The sequence below is a fragment of the Pteropus alecto genome, unplaced genomic scaffold (genome assembly GCF_000325575.1).
Source record: "Pteropus alecto unplaced genomic scaffold, ASM32557v1 scaffold76, whole genome shotgun sequence".
In the NCBI taxonomy this organism is placed as follows: domain Eukaryota; kingdom Metazoa; phylum Chordata; class Mammalia; order Chiroptera; family Pteropodidae; genus Pteropus; species Pteropus alecto.
This window is the reverse complement of record NW_006443138.1, coordinates 15,763,227-15,785,865: the sequence shown is the minus strand read 5'-3', so window position 1 is coordinate 15,785,865 and position 22,639 is coordinate 15,763,227. Positions and strand designations below refer to the sequence as shown.

The following is a 22,639-nucleotide window of genomic DNA, read 5'->3' as shown; positions in this document are numbered from 1 at the left end:
ATAAGGTAGGGCTGCTATGTCTCCTGGTTTTAGTAGAGCAGCCTCATATGGTAGATATCCTGTCAGGCCCAGTGACACTGTCCCCCTGGTCACCTGAGCTGGGTGCTCCAGGTGTTTCTCATATGGGTTGTGTGTGCTGTCTTGTTGTCATTGAGCCTTGGTTGCTGTTTACATGTCAATGGGAGAGATTGACCCTCAGGATGATTGGTTGTGAGGACTGGCTGGTGACTACAGTGGAGGATGTGTTGTGCAGGGGTGACCCTATGGAGCAGGATTTGCTTTAGCAGGGCTCTGTGGCCTACTCAGTCTGCCCTTTGGGTGTGTCATATTCAGATGTGGCCCCAGGTGATGTTCTGGCTCGATCTAAAGCCAACCTCCTGAAAGGGGCCCCACCGCAGGTCAAATTCAGCTGTATCCTGTACCTTGCCCGGGACCACCTGGCATGAGCCACCAAGCAATCTGCAGATGGCTGACAACCATGATGGTCTTGAAGGTACCTCAAGCAGCCAAGCCATGAACTGAAGCTGGTTGCCGTTAGTGTAAGGCTTGGAGCTGCTGAGCAAGAGGTACAGGGCACGCTGAGGCCAAAGTCTTCTTGTTTAGGTTTTGTGAACCTTTGAGAGATATTAGGAAAGTCTGCAGCATGAGCCCAGACAGACCGTTTATATGGAAATTCCACTAGAAGTGGCTTGGATGGGCCCTCAAGTTGGGTGGACAGAGTCTCAAGGAATCTCCAGGGTTCAGTGACCAGTATTAGCCAGGTTGATGGGGAGTCAGATATGGCAGCTCCTGTATCTGCATGCTGGAAAGGCCCAACAAAGGAACAACGGCCTCTGCCAGGACTTTTCTTTGGGAGAAAGCTGCCCCTCTAACCCTTTCCCTGAATCCAGACAACTCACTTCCTCCCTGTATGTCCCTGGTGCCCTAAGATCTGTTGCCCCAGCACCAAAGCCCAGAGTGGATGAGTCTGTCAGCAACTAAGTCCATGAGCTCTTCACCTTGCAGCCCTTCACCCCACTCAACCACAATCTCCACTGATTTTTACATCCAGATTTTGTGGGGCTTTTTTTTTGGCCCTGGCCCTCAGGCTGCCTGGAACCCCTAGATCCTCTGGGGGCACCTCCTCAACCAAGATATCTTTCCAAATTTTCAAGCTCTACATGCAGGTGTGGGACCAGCCTGTTCTGCTTATCCTCTCCCTCCCAATAGTCTCAAGGTGGCTTTTGCTGTATGTCCTTAGTTTTAGGACTTCTGTTCAGCTAGACTTTAGGCAACTCTCAATGATAATTGTTCTGTAGTTTAGTTGTAATTTTAATGTTGTCATGTGAGGAGGCAAACACAGTGTTTACCTACTTGGCCATCTTGACCAGAAATCCCAAATTGTTTCTTAATATATCTGTTGTGTTAGAACAAATTCATGTTTTCCAAATAAGCATTATAGCAGAATTGACTGTATTTTTTTTTTTTTGCTTTTTCTCATTTTCCTATCTCAACTTAGTTTTCTTTTTCTCTTAGGACTTACTTCTCTCCACTTGTTGTATCATCTTCACCACAAAACTTCTCTAGTGCAGCTAGACTGTAGGGCCTACTTTTGAAGACATGGGATACCCTATCTTTAGGCAGCTCCTTCAGAAAGGAGAAAAATCAATCTCAAAGTATTTAATTTCTTTTGGCTTCCTTCCTGAGGCTTGTGTGCACTCATGACTTTTATGTTGATAGCAATACAGAAATCAAGACTTTTCAATGCTATACCTTTGTTTCAGCTAGATCACATTCACAGCAGGAACAATCTTTTTTAAAAGAAAAGCGGTGTATCAGTTATTTTTCTGAATGTTATTGAAAATAAAACTTGCAGATGCACATATGTTCTTGAATAAAAATAGAAACTATCACATAGTTTCCGTGTCTTTACTTATTACTTAATAATTTACTGTGCTATATAATAAATTTTTATAATAAATTTTGTATATAAATGATAATATGATAACTGCCATATATTAAATGTTTAGTATACATTGGAATTTTGTGTGAAGCTATGTATAATATATATTATGTATGTATAAACTATGTATAATATAGATAGTTGCTTTCAGTTCAAATGCATTTGTTTACATGTTTGAAAATTACAGATCTATCTTATATTCTAATGTCAATTAAGTTTCTCTCAGAAACTTAGTTTTCCTCTGAAATTAGCTCTCTCAGTGTTCTTATTTCTTAGCGTGAAAACTGTATCAGTTTCATTTCTTTAAGTTTGTGAATTTTAAATAAAAGATGAAGAAAATCCTAAATGCCATTTCCTTTTCTTCTCTTGCAGCGTTTATCCAATGGTTCTATAGACTCAACAGATGAAACTAGTCAAATAGTCGAACTACAAGAATTGCTTGAAAAGCAAAACTATGAAATGGCCCAAATGAAAGAACGTTTAGCAGCCCTTTCTTCCCGAGTGGGAGAGGTAGAACAAGAAGCAGAGACAGCAAGAAAGGATCTCATTAAAACAGAAGAAATGAACACTAAATATCAAAGGGACATTAGGGAGGTAAGTGATTCATAACACTTTCAGTCTTTGCTTCCTGAATGCTGCTTCAGAGATGTTTTCCCATAATTCCCTCTCATGGTAATACTTTTAGTCTCAAAATACCATAATTTGGGATGCATTATATTAGTTATGAAAATTGTTCACCAAGGCAAAAATTGTTTATTTCATCAACCCTTTATCTATGGAAAGAAAATTTGATATCAAGTCTCAGATATAATAAAACATTTCTACAGTTATTTTTAATTTAATTTTTTGAGCTGTTAATTTTAACAACACTGGATGTGAATATAATAATGAATTGCTATACTTTTAACATGTGGAAGTACTCAAAGACATTACTTAAATTTATTTTCTCTTTTAGTTTTGTGTCTATGAATGTGAATGTATATATTGAATGTGAGAACCTTCCTTTTTCTAGATATTCAGTTCTCACTAGACTTAATATCACTTAATCTATTTTTTAAAAAGAATACTTGATAGTTACTACAAAAGACAACAAGATCTTTAATTTGAAACAGTGCCAATCAAGTTATCTTCCAGTTAAGGTGAAAATTCAGAATTTTTCCGCCTTCTCTATTTAATTGAAAAGTATCTAAATTTGTGGAATTTTTATTTTATGACTTTTTACTGTTTCCATTTTTACATATTTCTTTAAGTCATATATTTTATTCTTTTTATATACTTTGTAAATAATTAACTAGTTGTTATTGGAGTTGACTATACTCTTTGTATCCAGTTTTTATTTCTTTCCATTTTCTCTCAAGCCCATTTTACCATACAATTTCATCCACTGCCCCATTAAAACTGTTTTTATCCAAGCTGTTATTGACCTCCATGTTGCAGAAGCTAGAGGTCACTTCTAAGTTCTTTGAAGTACATGATGCAGTTACCACTCCCCGGAATACTTTTTCCACTAAACTAATAGCACACTACACTCTCCTGATTTCCTCTGTCTTTACTTGCTACTCCCATTTCAGGCTCCCTTATTGGCTCTACTTCTCCTTTCCAACCTCGGGGTATTTCAAAATTAGCATCCTCAAGACTTTTCCTGCAGGAAGCCAGACTTACTTTCAGTTTTACGAATCTCAAGTGCAACTGATGGCAACTTCATTATTGTTTCTCAGACCAAAAGTAAACAAACAAACAAACAAACCTTAGAGCTGTCTTTGGTGCCTCTTTCACTCCACACCTCCACACATTGCATTTGATTTGGTTGTAAATCCTATCACTTCCAACTTCAAAATATCTCCATAATGTAACCTCTTCTTACAATTTCCATGGCCCTTATTCCACACAACCATCATCTCTCAATGGATTATTATAATAGTTTCTACTCAATACAGCAGCCTGAGTAATCTGTTACAATGTGAGTTGGCTTAAGTCACTTTTCTGCTTAAAACTTTTCAATGGCTACCTATCCTATTTACATTAAAATCCAAGCCCTTGCAGTAGCCTACAAGCCATGTATAATCTGCAATACCACTCTACCAACGTCTTGGAACTCATCTCCTAGTCTTTCATTTTAGCCTTCTCTGTTCAGTTAAGGTGACCTCTTAAACAAGCCAGGCCTATTCGGTTGCATTTTCTTTTCCCTCTGTCTTTTGCTGAAACATTTTTTTTTCAGTCGTGTTCCCTAACCATGCCTTTTACACATATACACTCTCCTTGTTCTCTTATTTTGTAATCTCACAGCATTTACTGCCACCTGATACAGTATGTACTTTCGTGATTTACTTGTTTATCATATGCTTCCCACTCTAACTGTACATAAAGATTCATAAAGGTTGGAATTTTTTGTTTTGTCTTATTTTGTTCACTGCTCCATTCAAATTATCTATACAACTATTGAGCATGTGATAGACACTCAAAAAATCTTTGCTGAGATAATATATATTTATGGATGTTTGATGTAAACATCAAAAGGCATGGATGAGTTAAAATATGTACTAAAACAATGTCTACTCTCTCAGAAAAAGATACATGATCCATGAAGTGGTAGACTGCTCTACCACTGCACAGATAATGAATAATACTGTGCTGTCTACACCTTTATATGAATTAATAGTTCATAGATATATCTCTTCCTTACACCCAAACTAAGAGAATTTATAAAGCAGATGAAGTTTAACCTTTCTTCTATATCACTCTTAAGGAATACTAACATTTCTGGCTGGTAAACCACCGGGGCCATTTCTTGAGTTTTTGCTCATTCTGTATTTCTTCATTCTCTTAGTCCTAGAGATTTCACTGTTTTCCTTTCATTTAACACTCACCTATTCTAATCATGCTTATTTAATCAAGTATTACAGGTAGAGCCCTATATCTCTAACTCTCCATTTCTTATTGCCTATGTAAAAATAACCCCTTGATCTAATAGTTTTTGGTTTTAGGTGACAAAAAGCCACATCAAATGAAAACTGTTTTTCATCTGACACCAGATTTTTTTTTTAATTGAAAATCCTTCTAATGAGTTAGGTAGTCTTCCCTCACATGAATTCTTTATGACTTTTCTGATCAGCTCTATAATGTCTATGTAGTTGTATTTTAGAGAAGTATCATGAGAAAGGGATATCTTTCATCATTCGCTTTTGAAGGCAGGTTGCAAACACCAATACTTTCAGAGCTAGGCAGGCAATATAAATCTGTGAAAAGCCAGATGCAGGACTGTAGGAAGAGGTAGGAAATGAGACCTGGGTAAGGAGCCTATACTCTGCCTGCCTTTCTGGAGGCATCGTGTATGTGCGTGCGTGCGTGCGTGCGTGTGTGTGTGTATTACAAACACTGTGAAGGCCAAATAAAATATTTTCAAAAAGATTCAGGTCGTAGGCCATAGGCCCCTGATTTGCTGCTAGGGAGTTTTGTTTTTGTTTTTGTTTTTGTTTTTGTTTTTAATTAAATTTATTAGAGTGACATTTGTTAATAAAATTATATAGGTTTCAAGTATACAATTCAATATGTCATATGTATATTGCACTGTGTGTTCATCACCCAAAATCAAATTTCCTTCTGTTACCATATATTTGACTACTTTTACTCTTATCTACCTCATCCTCTTCCCCGATAGCCACTAAATTGTTGTCTGTGTCCTTGAGTCTCTGTTTGTTTGTCTTGTTTGTTTTGTTGCTTTCAGTTTTATATCCCACATATGAGTGCAATCATATAGTTCACTTGGCATAATAATCTTAAGATCCATCTATGTTGTCACAAATGGCAGTATTTCATCTTTTCCTATGTCTGAGTAATATTACATTGCATATATGTACTACATCTTTATCCAGTCACCTGTTGAAGGGCACTTCAGTTGTTCTCATGTCTTGGCCATGATGAATAATGCTACAGTGAACATCGGGATACATATATGTATTCAATTTTAGGGGGTAGATACCCAGAAGAATTGCTGGGTAATATGATAATTCTATTCTCAATTTTTTGAGGAAACTCTGTACTGCTTTCCATAAAGGCTGTATGCATTTACATCACCACCAGCAGTGCATGAGGGTTCCTTTTTCTCCACAACCTCTCCAACACTTGTTTACTTGTCTTGTTGATGATAAACGTGCTGACAGGTATGAGGTGATAGGTCTCACTGTGGTTTTGATTTGCATTTTCCTAATAGCTAGTGAAGTTGAGCATCTTTTCATATGTCTATTGGCCATTTGTATGTCTTCTTGGGAGAAGTGTCTGTTCAGGTCCTCTGCCCATTTTTTAATTGTATTATTTTTTTGTTGTTGAGTTTATGAGTTTTTTACATATTATATTAGCCCCTTATCAGAGGCATTGTTTGTAAATACTTTCTCTCCTTCAGATGGCTGCCTTTTTGTCTTGCTGATGGTTTCTTTTGCTGTGCAGAAGCTTTTTACTTTGATATAATTTCATTCCTTTAGTTTTACTTTTACTTCCCTTGACTTTGAGGTCAAATTCATAAAATCCTCTCTAATTCCAACGTCCACGAGTTTAATATCTGTGTTTTCTTCTATGCGATTTATTATTTCAGGTCTTATATTTAGATCTTTCATCCATTTTGAGTTACTTTGGTGTATGGTGATAGATAGCAGTCTAGTTTCATTCTTTTGCATGTGGCTTTCCAGTTTTCCCAGCACCATTTATTGAAGAGTCATTACTTTCTCCATTGTATGTTTTTGGCTCCACTGTCAAAAATTATTTGTCCATGTATATGAGAGTTTAATTCTGAGCTCTTAATTGTTTCATTGGTCTATATGTCTGTTTTTCTGCCAATACCATGCGTTTTGATTATAGTCACTTTGCTACTAGGAATTTTTTGATGCCCAACCATGAAAACTGTTCCAGATGCACTACAAATTCATTTCTCTAATTCTTCACAACTGTTCTATAGAGAAGGTACTTGTCATTATCTCCATTTTTCTCAAGTGAGGAATCTAAGGTTTAGTGAGGTCAAGTGACTTGCCAAAGGCTTATGCATTGCCCTCCCTATTCTCTCATCCCCCAGGACCAGGAAGATGCAAGACCAGCCTGGTTTCAAAACCAGTGCTTCTTCCACTATGAACAGCTTCCAAAATCAGTGTGATATAATCATTTATTCAATGATAGAAACTATCATAAAAAAAAATGCAGCTGCAATATAACTTTCTAGTAAATAATTCAGTTTTGATTATTTTTTCCAACAAACAAGAAGATATAAAAATCATGTACTTTAAAAAAGCGTCACTTACACTTGAAGCCTCAGAATTTGTTTTTATTTTCCTGAATAATATTGTATTTTGCGGCTATGGTCACACAAAGTCTACCTGATTGCAAGTATTTTAGTAGAAAAAAATGAGATGATTCTTCTTGCTATCCCTGTAGCGTTGCTAGCACAGTATGATTTATATATTGAATAAGCAATAAATATTTATTGAATTAATTTTTAAAAATTAGAAGATAGGAAAAGTTAACCATATAATTAAAAGATAAAATGTATTTTGCTTTGCATGTGAGAACAATCTAATATGTCTAAAATGAATCATATAAGTATGTTTCATTAATTGTTCCAAATATATTTTCATAATTATTCTTTATCAAGAAATAAATCTATCCAAAATTAATTTCATTTATATTTTTGTCCTAATTGCTCTTTAAATTGATTGTGACCTATTAGGGTAGGAGGCTGGATTAAAGCTAGGCACAGTATTCATATAAGGAAACACAGAAAAGCTTAGTCCTTAATGTTAGAAAGTTTTTAAGGACAGCCAGTATTGGATATTTTTAAGTGTTTGATCCAAAACTGCAGCCTTGAAGTTCAACTAAAACCTATTTTTCCTGCAATACTTGAAAAGGAAATGTTCAGAACAAATTCAGAAACTACTAACATGCTAAGTTATCAGTTAAAACCTTAGTTTTCAGAAAAAAAAAAAAACAGGAAAAAAAGTAAACATAGCCAATCTCACACAGAGATTTAGCTCTCTACTTTTTAGAAAAGAAAGCTACTAAGCAAATGTGGAATATATCTCATTAAATATAGAGATATGCAAAGAATTAAAATTTTCTGTGAAATATTAAAGCATTTTTGTTTCATGAATAAAACCAGCTTACCTTTCCAAATTTCTATTAAAATCTCTTAAAAGTTTGCTAAGTGATTAAATTAATTTTGTTTTTTTATTATCTGAAATGTGAAGTTATATATTTTACTTTACTAGATTTATAGAGTTATATTTATTTGATATAATAAAGTCTAGTTTACACATAAGCTTCAGGTCAAGAGATAATTAAGTTTTTCCTCTATTTTTCTCTTCTTTTTAGACAGCAGTTTTCAGAGACTAGAAAAAGGTTCTTTTTTTAGAATTTCCAAGTGACATACAGGGAAAAGATATTTTTCCGACTTGTGAATTCAAAATTTATTTTTGGTAACACAGCCTGCAGTTAAAAATTGAATCTCCCACGTGAATCACTGAATCAAAAATGTAATACCAAAGTCACATACAATGACTCTTGCATTTAATGTATGCTAGAGTCAGGTCAGCTAATTTTAGATATAATACTAATTAATAATAAAAAGTAGTTATTATTTATTGTGTGTGCCTTCTACATGAGACATCACACAAATCACTTAAACACCACAATAAACATTATACCACAACAATGATATGTGGTAGATATCAATATCCCAAACAAAAAAAGAAAGGTGAGATGTAGAAAAGTTAAGCAACATTGCAACATTGACATTATAACAGAGTTAATTTGCGTTGAAAACTTGGATTTGGAGCAGATATGCAGTGCTCCATTATTTATGCTCTGAAGAAACATGTGTCTGCATTCTACTGAATTTATTGCTATTAAAATTTAGTAAGAAGTTTAAATATTTGGGCTAGATTAAGAACTTTCTCTTTGAACTACAAAATTGGCATAATATTTTCAGGGTTCTGTATGAAAATAAAATTAACAGAGTGCAATATTAACAATTGTAAGCAATTGTTAATGGGATCCTCTAGCATAAAAACTCTGCCCTCATTAGACTAAAATATATATATATATAATAGAAAAAGTCAAAATTTAAAATAAAAGCTTTTTAAATAGTAGCTGTTTGGGATGACTAAAAATCTAGGAGTGTGTATGTAATATTGGAAAAATTAGTCAAGATTTTTTTTTGGCCAAATCAATGGATTAATTGAATTTAATAATTTGAACTTAATATTAATGTAATTAAGCAAGTGGTCTTTAATTAGGTCTTAAAGGTCAACAGGATTGAACTAAACAAAGAAGGCAACAAAATGCATTTCAGGTAGAAATGAAGTCACAGAGTATATTAGTTTCCTGAGACTGTTATAATAAATTACCATAAACTGGGTGGCTTAAAACAACAGTAATTTATTCTCATAGTTTTGGAGGTTATAAGTCTAAAATCAAGGAGTCAAGGCTATATATCCTCTGAGGCCTCTGGTGAAGAATCCTTTTTCTGTTCTAGCTTCTGCCAGTTGCTAGGACTCCTTGGTGTTCTTAGCTGTTATCAGTATAACTACAGTCTCTGCCTCCCTCATCACATTACCTTTTTTTCTCTATGTCTCTGTATCCCCAGATCTCCTTCTCCTTATAAGAACATCAGTTATTGGATTCAAGGCCCACCCTAATCCTGTATGACCTCACATCTTAACTCGATTACATTTGCAAAACCTTATTTGCAAACAAGGATAAATTCACAGGTCCTGGGTAGACATTAATTTGGGCAGAAGGAAGAAGGTCACCATCCATCCCAGTCCATAGAGAGAGAAGTGTCAGGTCACGAAGCCACTTGTTTTCTAGATTTCATAGCTCCAATTTTACATTGAAGATAGTGTTGAACATATAAAAGTATTTAAGCCAAGAAGCAATAAAATCAGACTAACCTTTAGAATTGCGTCTTGGTCAGCAAGGTGTAGAATAAGCAAACAGGAAAAAAAGACCAACAGCAAGATGACAGGTTTGGCTATAAAGTGGGAGTTAGGGTGAAGGAGTTTTCAAGAATGATCCTAAATTCTGTGGAGAGTGGTGTCATACTCTAGTCAAATAATACAAGAAGAAGAGCTGATTTGTGGGTAGGCAAGGGACTAAGGACAACATCATAAGTTTCATGGTAGATATATTAATTTTTATTTAATTTTAATATTTTATATATACAGACTTTTACAAAGTCAAGTAATATCTAGAGGATACAAATCTAAATACACACACACACACACACCCCAAGCCTCCACCCACCTCCATCTCATTCCTTGAGATTCTTAATTTCAATCCTTTTAGCCATTACTTGTATTTTCTCTCTTATTTAAACTTAATCTATGTCTTTTTGTTATATACTATCGGGATTTTAGCTCTCTTATTCTCTCCCTTACATCTCTTTCACCCATTCTTCTGCTATAATTATCTTAAAATCACATTCACTGTTACCACTTTTATGACTGTATAAATAATTTCCACAGCTGACCCAAATAGGAGTTTCCTATGATAGTATTTCCTTTTATTGTACACCTTTCTGTTTTTCTAGGATTTTATTAATTACCTGATATATTAATATGCTTACTTATTTATAAAACTATGGGAAATCTTCCCATCCACTCCAATAGTTTGGTAAAATTCCATAATTTCAATTCAATTATGATCAATAGTTGAGTACATAATTTATTGTTCTTGTTTTTATTTTCTTTGAATCATCCCTTTTTCCTCTGCCCTCTACCTCTGATCTGTACCAGCTTCTTTATAAGCCTGTTGCATTGTTTCAGCTGTTGTTATGGGATTTACCTCTACTATCATCTTGAAAATCTAAGAGAAAAGAATAATCAAGATTCCTAGAAAAGAAAAAACATAAAACCCAGAGTACAGATGATTATTAAACCATGAGTGAAAGTGGGACAACTGTTCTAAACTAAAAGCTAGAAGTTAAGGATTTGTGTACATGCAATTAAATTTCCACATGATCATGAGGGAAGATCAGGAAGTTGAAGGACTATCCATTTAAGGGCTTCTATTTTTTGGAAAATTGAAAGAAAATGTATCTGTTCTGTGGGTGTGACAGGATTGGTTCTGAATCCTGGAGGAAATAATAAAAGGACTGATTAGAAATGAATGATCAAAGGAATATGAATAGTAATAAATGGAAACCACCACCACCCCCTCAATTTCATGATCCTTGAGCAAGGTAGCTTCCCACATTATCAGGAAACCACACCAGGCCCATGACTCTCACTTCTGCAGCTATCTTTTCCCAACATCATCTCAAAAGGTATGTTATCTACCTACTAGTAAATTCTCATGTAAGATGTTAGGGAGATAAAAGCATCTCCAAATTATCTATGTATTAGATAATTTAAAATGTATCATTTAAAATATTATTAATTCAATGACTTTACTGAATTTACACCAGTAGTTGATTTTTCCCTAGAGTTATGTGTTCACTGAGTTCTTTTTTAATCAAAATATATATATAACACAAGGGAAATGATTAAGTTCCAAAGTCAATTGATCAATTCATCTATGAATATGATTCAAATGTACTTTTTTTTTGCCTTCTCTTTTAACCATTGAGTTACTCTTACTTGTATGTGAAGATGAGAATACTGAAAATATTTGTTATCCATATTTAAAGATTGCTTTGCAATTCGGATCTGTAACCACCATTTCATTAATTTTATGGTTTGCAACTCTACCCATAATTGTACTTATCTCTACTATGTAATGAGCCAATTTATCTGCCACGTCTTTTCTAAGAATGCCAATTCTACAGTAGGCAGTTTCAAACTGTACTACATTGCATTCTCAGAGAAAGAAAGCTTAAGGTTAACCCAAGATGTAAGGAGAATTCTGACAGATAAATTTGGAAAATGCAATGAAATCTTGCATTACTACCATGAAAAGAAAAGAATTAATATTTACTTAAAGAAAGCAATGGTTTTTATATTTTAGTGTTATATTGAAATAATGAAAGAATACATTAAATTAACAGAGAATTTGATTTGAATTTTTTTTAATTGTAGGCTATGGCACAGAAGGAAGATATGGAAGAAAGAATCACGACCCTTGAGAAGCGTTACCTCAGTGCTCAGAGAGAATCTACCTCCATACATGACATGAATGACAAACTAGAAAATGAGTTAGCAAATAAAGAGGCCATCCTACGACAGGTTCAGTATCTTTATCTTGGTTTTGTTCTTGTCCATGTATATGTTCTCACCATTCTTACAAAACATTTAGTAAATAAAATATAGTATTTCTTGGTAATCAATCGTTCTTTAAAATTTAGAATGAAGTAAACATTCATGATTTTTAGCATGAAATTTAGAAATTTGTCTTAATAATAATAAAAATAATGACTAAATGACTAATATTTACTTTGGATCTAGGCATGAACCAGAAACTGGGCTAAATAGTTTACATATATTACTCTACTTAAATCTCAACACCACCTATGAAGTAAGCACATTTGTTATACTGAGGACACTAAGGTTCAGAGACATGAGCACTTTCCCAAGGTCACACATCTGGTAATTGCCAGTCTATAATGGAAACCTAACTCTATTCTGCTCTACAACAGGAGTAAGCAAACTATGGCACATATGCCCAAACTATGGTTCTGTTTTGTAAATAAAATTTTATTGAAACATAGCCATACCTATTTATTTAATCATTGTCTATGATTGCATTTTTGCTACAATGGTGGGATCAAATTTTGAAACAGAAACTATATGATACACAAAGCCTCTAATATTTACTATGTGGCCCTTCACAGAAAAAGTTTGCCAACCCCATTTCTAGAGCCTAGAGTATTAACCATTATGCTGTATTACCTCTCCCTCTCCAGCTACTACTATGATGTTCAATATTTTGCTATCATGGTACATCTGAAGTCTTAGTACCGAGTTGTATTCCATTTGTCCAAGTTTATACCCACTAGTATTGTCTTTTCTTTTTGCTGCCATTGGTGAGCTTTTCTGTTTTTTTAATGTGCTTAATTTTATTAAGGAATATGGATAAGTTATATAAAAACATGAGGACAATAATCTTTTTTCACAATAAGTATAATAGTAATAGTAGCTGATTTTAAGCCTAGAATGATGACTGAAGTCCAAAGCCCCTAGTGACCAATGTTTGCTATTCTAACTGTGACTCTTCAAGTGTTTCTTTTTCCAAACCTATTTCAGATGGAAGAGAAGAACAGACAGTTACAAGAGCGTCTTGAGCTGGCTGAACAAAAGTTGCAGCAGACTATGAGAAAAGCTGAGACCTTACCTGAAGTAGAGGCTGAATTGGCTCAGAGAATTGCAGCCCTGACAAAGGTACTACAATAAAACAATTGATTGATCTAGATACTCATATAGAAATTATTAGTAATCAAAATAAAATCTATAAAGATTTTCTTTAGGTTTTATAGAAATTAAATTTATTTAATCTTTACATTGTTTTCTTATTTAGATGAATTTTTCACATTAAATGTACCTTATTTATTCTGACATGAATAATTAATATATGAATGTAATGATCTCCTTGCCTATTTAAACATTAGCAAGAACAAAATTTCATGTTCTTATAGTTAATTTTCCATGCTAACATTTGCACATAAGAATAATCACCAAATATAAACACATAATAATGATATTTAATATGTATTTTTGTGAGACATAATAACTTACTAGGCTTAACATAAATTGTTTGGTATTAGAAATACAGCAAATATCATAAGTTGATTTCTTTCTGACTATAGTATGAAAACATCTGTTATAAGTTGGAAGTTAGATTTATAGGAGTCTAAAGTCTAAAGCCAATAATCAAAGTGTATTTTGCAATTTCTTCTGAACCAGTTAAAATCAATAGTAATCTGAAGAATGTTCAAAATGATCTGCCATGTTATAGCCATTAGGTTCTGCAATTATCTGCATATTTTAGAATCTTGCAACCATTGTTAAAAACTATTCTTACCTTTTACAGTCAAATGGAAATGACATTGCTTCAAAGTGTATATGCATGTCACTAGAATAAAAGTCCAGATCTTGTTACTAAAAGCATGTTTGACTTTTAATATCAATTCAAAATGTACACATATTTTATATGTTCACACAATTATTACCCCACTACAGTAAATGAATAAAATGGCTGTGAAGTGCAAGTTACAAATTCTGGCATAAGGATTATTTGAAACAACTGATGTGGCAATATAAAAGTAGGCACACATACTTGCTTTCCTGAAAAAGTAAATAAAGGGGGACAGTAAACTAATGCCTGTGGTTAAAATAAGGTAATAAATCACATAGTAAAAAGGCAAACATTTGACAAAACAAGCAGCTTTAGAAAGTATTGGAATATTGGTGGTCTATAAGGTATTAGAGTAACGACTGAATAAAACATTAGTCACCTTAGGGTAATGTTACAATCTGGATCCTTCTATAGTCACAGATCATGCCATAAACCCCTTTGACAATTACAGAAATGTGTGATTTCTAAGATAAAGATAAATTTATTATTTAATTTTAAGAAAGATTCTCTAAATTATATAAAAATATGCAAATATAGCAGTAGTACTCTTCTTACGAACACATTTTAAATTACTATAATATGAATTAATGTATGTATACATATTCTTTTCATCAAAACATAAAGAATTTTCATAAAGAGTTATCTTATTGAACTGAATTATTTTAAGGAAAATTAGATGAATGGTTAAATAATAAAAACTGTTATAAATTTTTAATGTAAAATAATCATCAAGATTATTTTGAGTAAAATACAAGAAAGTCTGGAATCTCTCCCAAAGAAACACAATTTAAAATTCAGCAAATAATTGCCTCAAATTAACCTTTTAATACCTAAGAATAAAACATTTAAAATACACTAGATGAAAAAGGTGAAGGGATTAAAAAGTACAAATTGGCAGTACAGCATAGGGAATATAGTGGATAATATTTTAATAACTATGTATAGTGTAATTTGGGTACTAGACTAATCGAGTGAATCATTTTGTAAATTACATAAAAATGACCACTAGTTTTTACACCTTAAACTAATATAAAATAATATTGACTATCACCTATTATTGAAAAAAATACATAATAAAATAAAATACTGTAAATATTTGTAAGAATCTTTAATTTAGAATATAAAGCAAAAAACCGAAATAGTGTCTCATCTTTTTGCCCTTCACTTTATTCTCTTGGGATCATATTTTTGTTATGTGCATTCATTTGTGCACCCCAAATAATATCCTTGGTTTACTCCTACCTAATAATATATGGCTAAAATTTCACTTCGCGTGGACTCTTTTGATTTCTTCATTTATCCATAGAGTTTTATTCTTCTTAAGAAGTGTTAAAATGCTAGAATTTACTCTGCTTTTTTTTACTGCTTTCTCTTCTGCGTGGCTCTATATCAACACTATTCCAGACATATAGTTTTTAGATTATTGCTATATTTAATTCATCATACATGCTCTTTTAGTACTAAGATTTTATTCTCAAGAGCACACCCTCTGCTTATAACATTTTTATGACATTTGAAGATCACTCTTTCATTTGTTCTCTCATTTTATGGCTACAATAATATTATACTTCTTGTCTTCTGTTCTAAAGACTTTTAGGGACTATCTCTAGACCTGCTTCATTAATTTATTTGTTGAATTTCCATTTGTTTTCAATATGTCACTATTATTGATCATCATAGTCTTTCTCTACTTCCTAATATTTTTGACTACTCACTAAAGTAAACAGATTTCTGCTTAACTTAAACCTAGGCTCCCCTCTCTTGTAACTTAAATAGTATTCTTAATCCTTCAGACATTTTATTCTACTTTTATTATCACCTACCAATTTTTTTTCTCTTTGGCCCTCCTCTCTCTAACTTTAATTTCTTCTCCATTTCCAAACATAGCCACATCCTTCCCAAAACCATTTCTGCCCATGTAATTTCTTTTAAAACTTTAGCTCATTTGAAATTTTCCTGTGTCACATTAAAGAGTCAATACAAGATAAACCCGATGTCATATCAAGGAGTATTTTAAAAAAGTAGCAGATGTTCTTGTGTGACCCCTGTATTTACACCAGATGCTTTACCTGAGGTCCTCACAAGGCAAATGTGAACATAAATCAATAGTGATTGAAAGTCGATCGCAGTGTTTGTTTAGAAATGATGTCTAAATCTATTCTTTGATTGATAAAACTATCTTTTTTTCTTCATGTGTGTGTCTGTGTGTGTGTGTGTGTATGTGTGTAGGTAAAGCTCATTTAAAGCTTTTAGAAAGTCAGAAGTATGGCTATGGATAAAACTAAAATTAGGCTTTTGCAAGTATATATACAATTGATAAAGATTTTGGGCTCTGGATTTTATATGACATTTACTTTTAATTAAAATGCATATTCCCTCAAGAAGGATATAATTCATCTTGAATTCCATAAGGTTTTTCATTCACTTTTAGTACCAATAAAAAAGTATCAATAATAACACAGTAATTTAAATATTACAGAATTCTTGTTCACTCTCTGAAGTGAATTTTCACAGTGTGTGGTGTCTTCAATAGTTAGAATGGAAACAGGTTTAAGGACCTTGAAAGACCTACTGGACTTTACTTGTATTTTAGGAGAGATAGTTGTAAAAATTGAAATGTTCATGTCTTGACTACCTTGAATCAGCCACCTGATTAATTTTCATACCACTAAATGCCTGTTAAAATATACTTTTGAGAGCTAACAGATACCTTTATGAATTTAGTTTATATAATTTCAATATTTTGACCCATTTATTGTATTCTTCATTGAATTACAAGTATTAAATACTATTATAAATTCATTTTATGGCACTTGAGGACTATGGTATCTTCCTGTATTGCTTCTGCTTGGAAATTTGAGGAGAAAAATTACTTATTGTTATTTCTTTATTATTTCTCACATTTATGAAATAAGAATATCAGAAGAAAAATCTTATAAAATGTAAATGTTGAACTATAACTTGCATAAGTACACTCATTAAATGTCAAATGTTATTTCATAGATTAAAACAGAATTCGTTGCATAAAATAATCCCTATACATATGAACCAATACATAACTAGATTACTATTTATTTTCAGGTACAGCATGGCATATTTATATTTGGTCCTATATTTACATGAAATAAATTTTAGTTTTAGAATAAACTTATAAATGTAATAGAATATGCTCTGGAGTTATATTTTGTAGTGCTGACATCAGATACCTTTGATGTTAAAATTACTTGTAAATATGATTAAAATGTTGTTGTAACTTTACATGTAATCTGTGCATAATATACTAATATAATTCAGCTATCAGCAACATTACCTGTCGAACACTGCATCTGTGGTAACCTGACAGTCACCTCCGAAACGTGTAACTCACCTTGACACTGGGGAAACATTAGCTCACAGAAGCAATATGCTGCCTCTTTCCTTTAGGGCACTCTCTTGTCTCCACAGCAACAAATCAACTCAGAAAGAGTTTGGGAGCGGTCATTAGTGTCATTCAAAAGAGTTCACAAATAAGATTTCTTGTCTTCACAATATTATTGTGATCTTTATAATTTGAGGACTTTTAATCACATTCATTTCAAATTCCAAATTAAGATTGTATCTGAGGATAAGTGCCAAGGTTCAAGACCTACAGCCATAATGTATATTCAGAGACCAGAAGTCATTTTGAAAGTTTGCTGCTTTTGCCGAGGAAACTCAATCCTGCTTGAAATGAAAAATACTACTAATAATTAACCCCATGGCTTAGCTTCTTCTTTGATTTCGACAGAGTTGGGTTTATAATAAATGTTATTTCCAATTTATTTCACTTGAGTCATTGCCTTAGCATATTCCACAACATTGAGATACATTGTTTCCATTATTTTTAAGTAATATGATAAACAAAAACCAAAATACAAAACATTTAACAATCTACCAGGGACATATTAGTGTTGGTTTCTCATAATTTCAATTATTACATGACTCTTTTAGAGTTGCTTTAATTTATTCTGTAGTAGTCTTTCATTGCCAGCCATCTCTAACCTTCCATACCTTAGGTTGATAGCTTTTTATTTGAGCATATCATTGTTTTTCAATTACAGCCATCAACTGCATCATGTTCACCAGATATTGGTGTAGTTCTTTCCACATAAAATTCTGTCTATTAAAGTATTAAATTTGCTGTCATGTTTTTCTTTTAAGCATTCTGTGCTATGTTCTGTTCAGTGTCAGTGTCTTTAGTTCTGATTTTTCAATTTTGTCCCTCTCCTTTTCCTTGACTTGTTAGTCTGATCCAACCTCTTCTACCTCATCAGATGATTATCAATATGTTATGGAAGCTAAACTACAAGAAATGATCTCCATACGTAGGAAGGTAGTCCTACTGGACTTTACTTTCTATTGCTAAATAGAATCCATCTAAGTTTTTCTTTTTATTTATAAAAATTATGTTACTTTTATTTATTGATAATCGACCATCTGTGCAGTTCAGTGCTTCAGGAGCTTACGATTGGACAATGGCAGGTTTGTGTTCAAACCATGCACAGTCTGCATGTTACATTTGGCTGATTTCATTGCTCATAAATAACTCCAATGTTTTGCTGATGCTTGGATGTAACAGGCCTTTGTAGCTGACACATTTCAAGCAATGCTGTTCAGCTGCCTGTTTAAAGAAAGTTTATTTTTGAAAACTACATTTGCGGTTAGTAGTAGCTTGCTTTACATTTTATTTCAATTTATTTAGAGGACAAGTGTTAATCAAATGTTACAAATTAGGTGCATTCTTCATATTTTTGAATAGGCTGAAGAGAGACATGGAAACATTGAAGAACGTATGAGACATCTAGAAGGTCAACTTGAAGAGAAAAATCAAGAACTTCAAAGAGTATGTATATTGAAAACTGCTCCCCTCAATCATCAATTTAAAGCTTTATATTCTACATTCAAAAAGTGAATGTCTTTCTTAATTATGGGTTATATTTAAATGTTATGGATATGCCCTTTCCATTTTAAAGAAAAAAAGTTTTTATCCAAATAGACATAAATTTAAATCCCATTTAAAACTAGAAAAAATATAAAAACAAACCCAAATACTTTTTTAAATGATTATTATGTCAAATTTATTTTTTTCTTGGATGTAAGGCTAGGCAAAGAGAGAAAATGAATGAAGAACACAATAAAAGATTATCCGATACCGTGGACAGACTTCTGACTGAATCCAATGAGCGCTTACAGCTACACTTAAAGGAAAGAATGGCTGCTCTAGAAGAGAAGGTAAAATGACAGAAAAGTAGAATCACATGAACATTTAGCAATGTTTTTATAATCATGTTTGTTTTATACTCTGCTGCAATCATTGTATTGGTCAGATGATTCATTTACTTTCCTTCCTTTAAAAAAATAGCCTGTTATATTCTTAGAAGTGAATGATTTCTATTCAAATGTGTAAGGTCAATTTTTAAATGAATAAAAAATGCTTTATGGTATATAAGCCTTACATATTGGCATGATCATACAAGACAAATGTATTAAAACATACTGTGCTTTTGTGATAAAAATATTTCACTTATCATTTGCCTGGCATGCAAAAAAGAAAAATGGTAAGACAAAAAAATATATATATTTTGCAACATGCAAGAAGGCTTGTTTTGAACTATTCAAATATTTCAAGTAACTGAATCTATTACCAGTCTAAAAGCCAAAATGTGAGAGTTTGTATCACCAATAGTTCAATTCCACTACAGAATTTAGGAATGCAGTATTTTCAGCTGCATTGTTTTAAAAAAAAAAAAAAAGTGCTTCTGGAGTTTTATTCACAATTCCATATGTCTCGTTGATAGTTGAAAGCTACCAGATCAGAAAGAGTTGCGTGAGCTAGTTGCCAATTCTAGAGCAGAAACAAACAGAGGTACTAAAACCCAGGTGCACAAATCATATTGGAAATTTAGATTAAACGTCAGTCACTACTTAAACTAGATATTTTCCCTGTTCTGTACAATAAACCAAAATAAGGAAAATATTTTAATGAAATGTTAAAGTATTTTGATTAATTTGCTCATTAGGAAGTCATAAGGCATGCCTTCTTCCCACTTAACTCCAAATGCGTGGCCACTATGCCAATCACTACACTCTTAGGTTAATTTTACTCTATAAACTTCAAAAGAATGCATTATTTTAGATCACACTTTTGTATTAGAATAAGAAAATTATACTGATTTTACAACAGTAATACTTTTATGGCATGATTTTAAAAAATATCTATGATGCAACTTATTTCTATGTCATGATGTATAACATTGGTTTTTAAATAGCTAAAATTTATTTTTTCTTTAATAACTTAACCTTCATAGAAATTGTTAATTCTTTATTTGAAATACAAGTCCAGAAATTGAACTATAAAAATATGATCTGATCATTTCTTCTTTCTTCAGATAACAAAAATCGCTTTACCTGAATTCTTTGTCAATAATATCTCTTGCTAACATTTAACTTGTAACTCACTTTTTCTCATTTGTAGAGCAACCTAATTTCTCAAATTTTAAAAAAGCAGAAAAGAGGCAAACAGCAATAGCTTGAAAGATAATATTTATTCCTTTTCTCAATTTGAATGATACAAAATAACATCCCACTTAAATTTTATGTATTTTCAAAATGTTAAGGTGTCAGGTTTAAAGATTCTGTTTAAACTTGGTTTCCATGGAAACCAAGAAATAGATGCACCAAGGAAGAAATCAAAGATTATTGCATGATAAAAAAATAACTTACATATTTAATTACTTTATGTTTAGTTTATTAATTATTTCTGTTTTTTCCTCTTCTGTAGAATGTTTTAATTCAAGAATCAGAAACTTTCAGAAAGAATCTAGAAGAATCTTTACATGATAAGGTATCATGAAAACTTATATTTGTCCATTTTTCTTTTTCATACTGCTGAATGTTTTGTTGAAAAATACATTTAACAAGATGTAATTTTAGGATGTCATCTTTTTAAAAATAATTTAACTTTTATATTATGCATAACAATATGTACATATGTAGGGAGAGCTTGATGAATTTTTACAAACCCAATACACTAAAAATTAACACTCTGGAAACCCCTCACTTGCTAACATGCAATCACTATCCTTACACAAAAAGATAATCCCTGTCTTAACTTCTTAGAGAAAAAAATTGCTTTTGACTTGTTTGTGCTTTATATAAATGGAATAAAAATGTATGCACTAACTTGTGTCTAGTTTTAGATATAATTTTAGCAGAAATGTATTAAATATCTATTATGCATAAGAATTGTGCTGTTATATATTTTTGAACATGATCCTAGTTCCAAAGTAGCTGAAAAATCTAATTGAAGAGAGAAAACACACTTTTGACAAAGCAATAAGTTGCAGAGTAGCAGATACCAAATGTCAAATGAGTGAAATAGACATTAAGAACTACAGGTAGGAGAGATTGCCATACATTACTGCTATACAGAAGGCTTCAGTGAGGTGAGACTTGACTAAAACTTTAAGGAAAGGTAAGACTGTGTTGCAATTCTTTTAAATACAGTGCATGTAGCATGATTACAGATGCTAGAAATATGGAAAGAATGGAAAGAAAGAAGGGAGAGAGAGAAGGAGGGAGAGAGGGAGAAGGAAAAGAGGAAGGAAGGAAAGGAAGAAGAAATTGCAACACTGTGGTAGGAAAGGTATTGGAAAAGATAAAAATAATAAAGTTGAGATTGAATAATAGTATATTCAGCCCTAATGAATATTAATTATTACGATGTTAATTTTTAATATAATATTTGGTCCTATAGTCAGTGTGTACAATATCTCCCGAAAGATAGATCTACTAGAGCAATATAAGATGGCACCTAGAAGATAGTACCAAATTCTCTTAAAGTAGTTCAGAATGTCGACAATGGGGAGATGACATTTCATCAGGCTCTTGAAGGCAGATATCATCTGAAAAAGAGAAGAGTAGGGTAGAGGACAGAGCATATGCAATAGCACAGAGAAAACAAAGATGGTTGATTTACTGTATCACCAGAAGTTTGCTGTGACTGGTATGTGTGTAAAGAACTAGGTTTCGGACAGATTGTGAATTTTGGACTTAATCCTATTATGCAATGTTCTGTTATCCAAAACTCTGTGTGCTCCTGGTAAGATCCCCAAAACCCATTCCCCCAGTACCTACCCAAGACTTGTAGTATCAACAATCTGCCTAAGTAACCAGCAGTACTAATCATTCCATGTTTCATATTCTTGTTCAGTTGCCAGAAGAAGCAAATCCCAGGTCATACATCATTTCTGAATATCATTTCATACAGCTAAACATGTTTCCTAATCTAACTATATTTCCTAAAACTCCTCAAGTTTCCACTCAATTAGGTATAACTCACAGTCCATCATCAGCAAAATTCCCTGCATATTAAGTTCTCTCAATATTTCTCTTCATCATCTTGATCTTTAAAATTTGAAGTTCTTAGGACTGTCCTTAGATTTCTCCTCTAAATTTAAGCCCTGGTGAACTCATCTGATCTCATGGGTTTAAATACCATCTATAAATTGAGCACTTCCAGATTTAGATCACCTACTGGGTTCTCTCCCCTGAAGGAGTTCATGTATTCAAGAGCCAGCTCAATATCTCTGGACACACAAGTATCTCAAACTTAACAATTCAACCCCCTCA

General features: G+C 32.7%; 1 protein-coding gene across 8 annotated transcripts in view; it reads left to right on the top strand.

Annotated features, from left to right (window-relative positions):
* PPFIA2 (PTPRF interacting protein alpha 2) overlaps positions 1-22,639 on the top strand; it is a 423,368-nt gene that overhangs the window by 309,019 nt on the left and 91,710 nt on the right. For 7 of the 8 annotated variants that reach the window (XM_006923790.2, XM_006923792.2, XM_006923795.2 and 4 more), the window contains 6 exons: positions 2,315-2,536; positions 11,998-12,144; positions 13,162-13,296; positions 18,768-18,851; positions 19,109-19,240; positions 20,790-20,852. In XM_006923790.2, the coding sequence (XP_006923852.1) occupies positions 2,315-2,536; positions 11,998-12,144; positions 13,162-13,296; positions 18,768-18,851; positions 19,109-19,240; positions 20,790-20,852 (783 nt within the window). Of the gene's footprint in view, positions 1-2,314; positions 2,537-11,997; positions 12,145-13,161; positions 13,297-18,548; positions 18,673-18,767; positions 18,852-19,108; positions 19,241-20,789; positions 20,853-22,639 lie in introns of those variants that run through there. The other variant, XM_006923799.2, reaches the window with a different exon arrangement.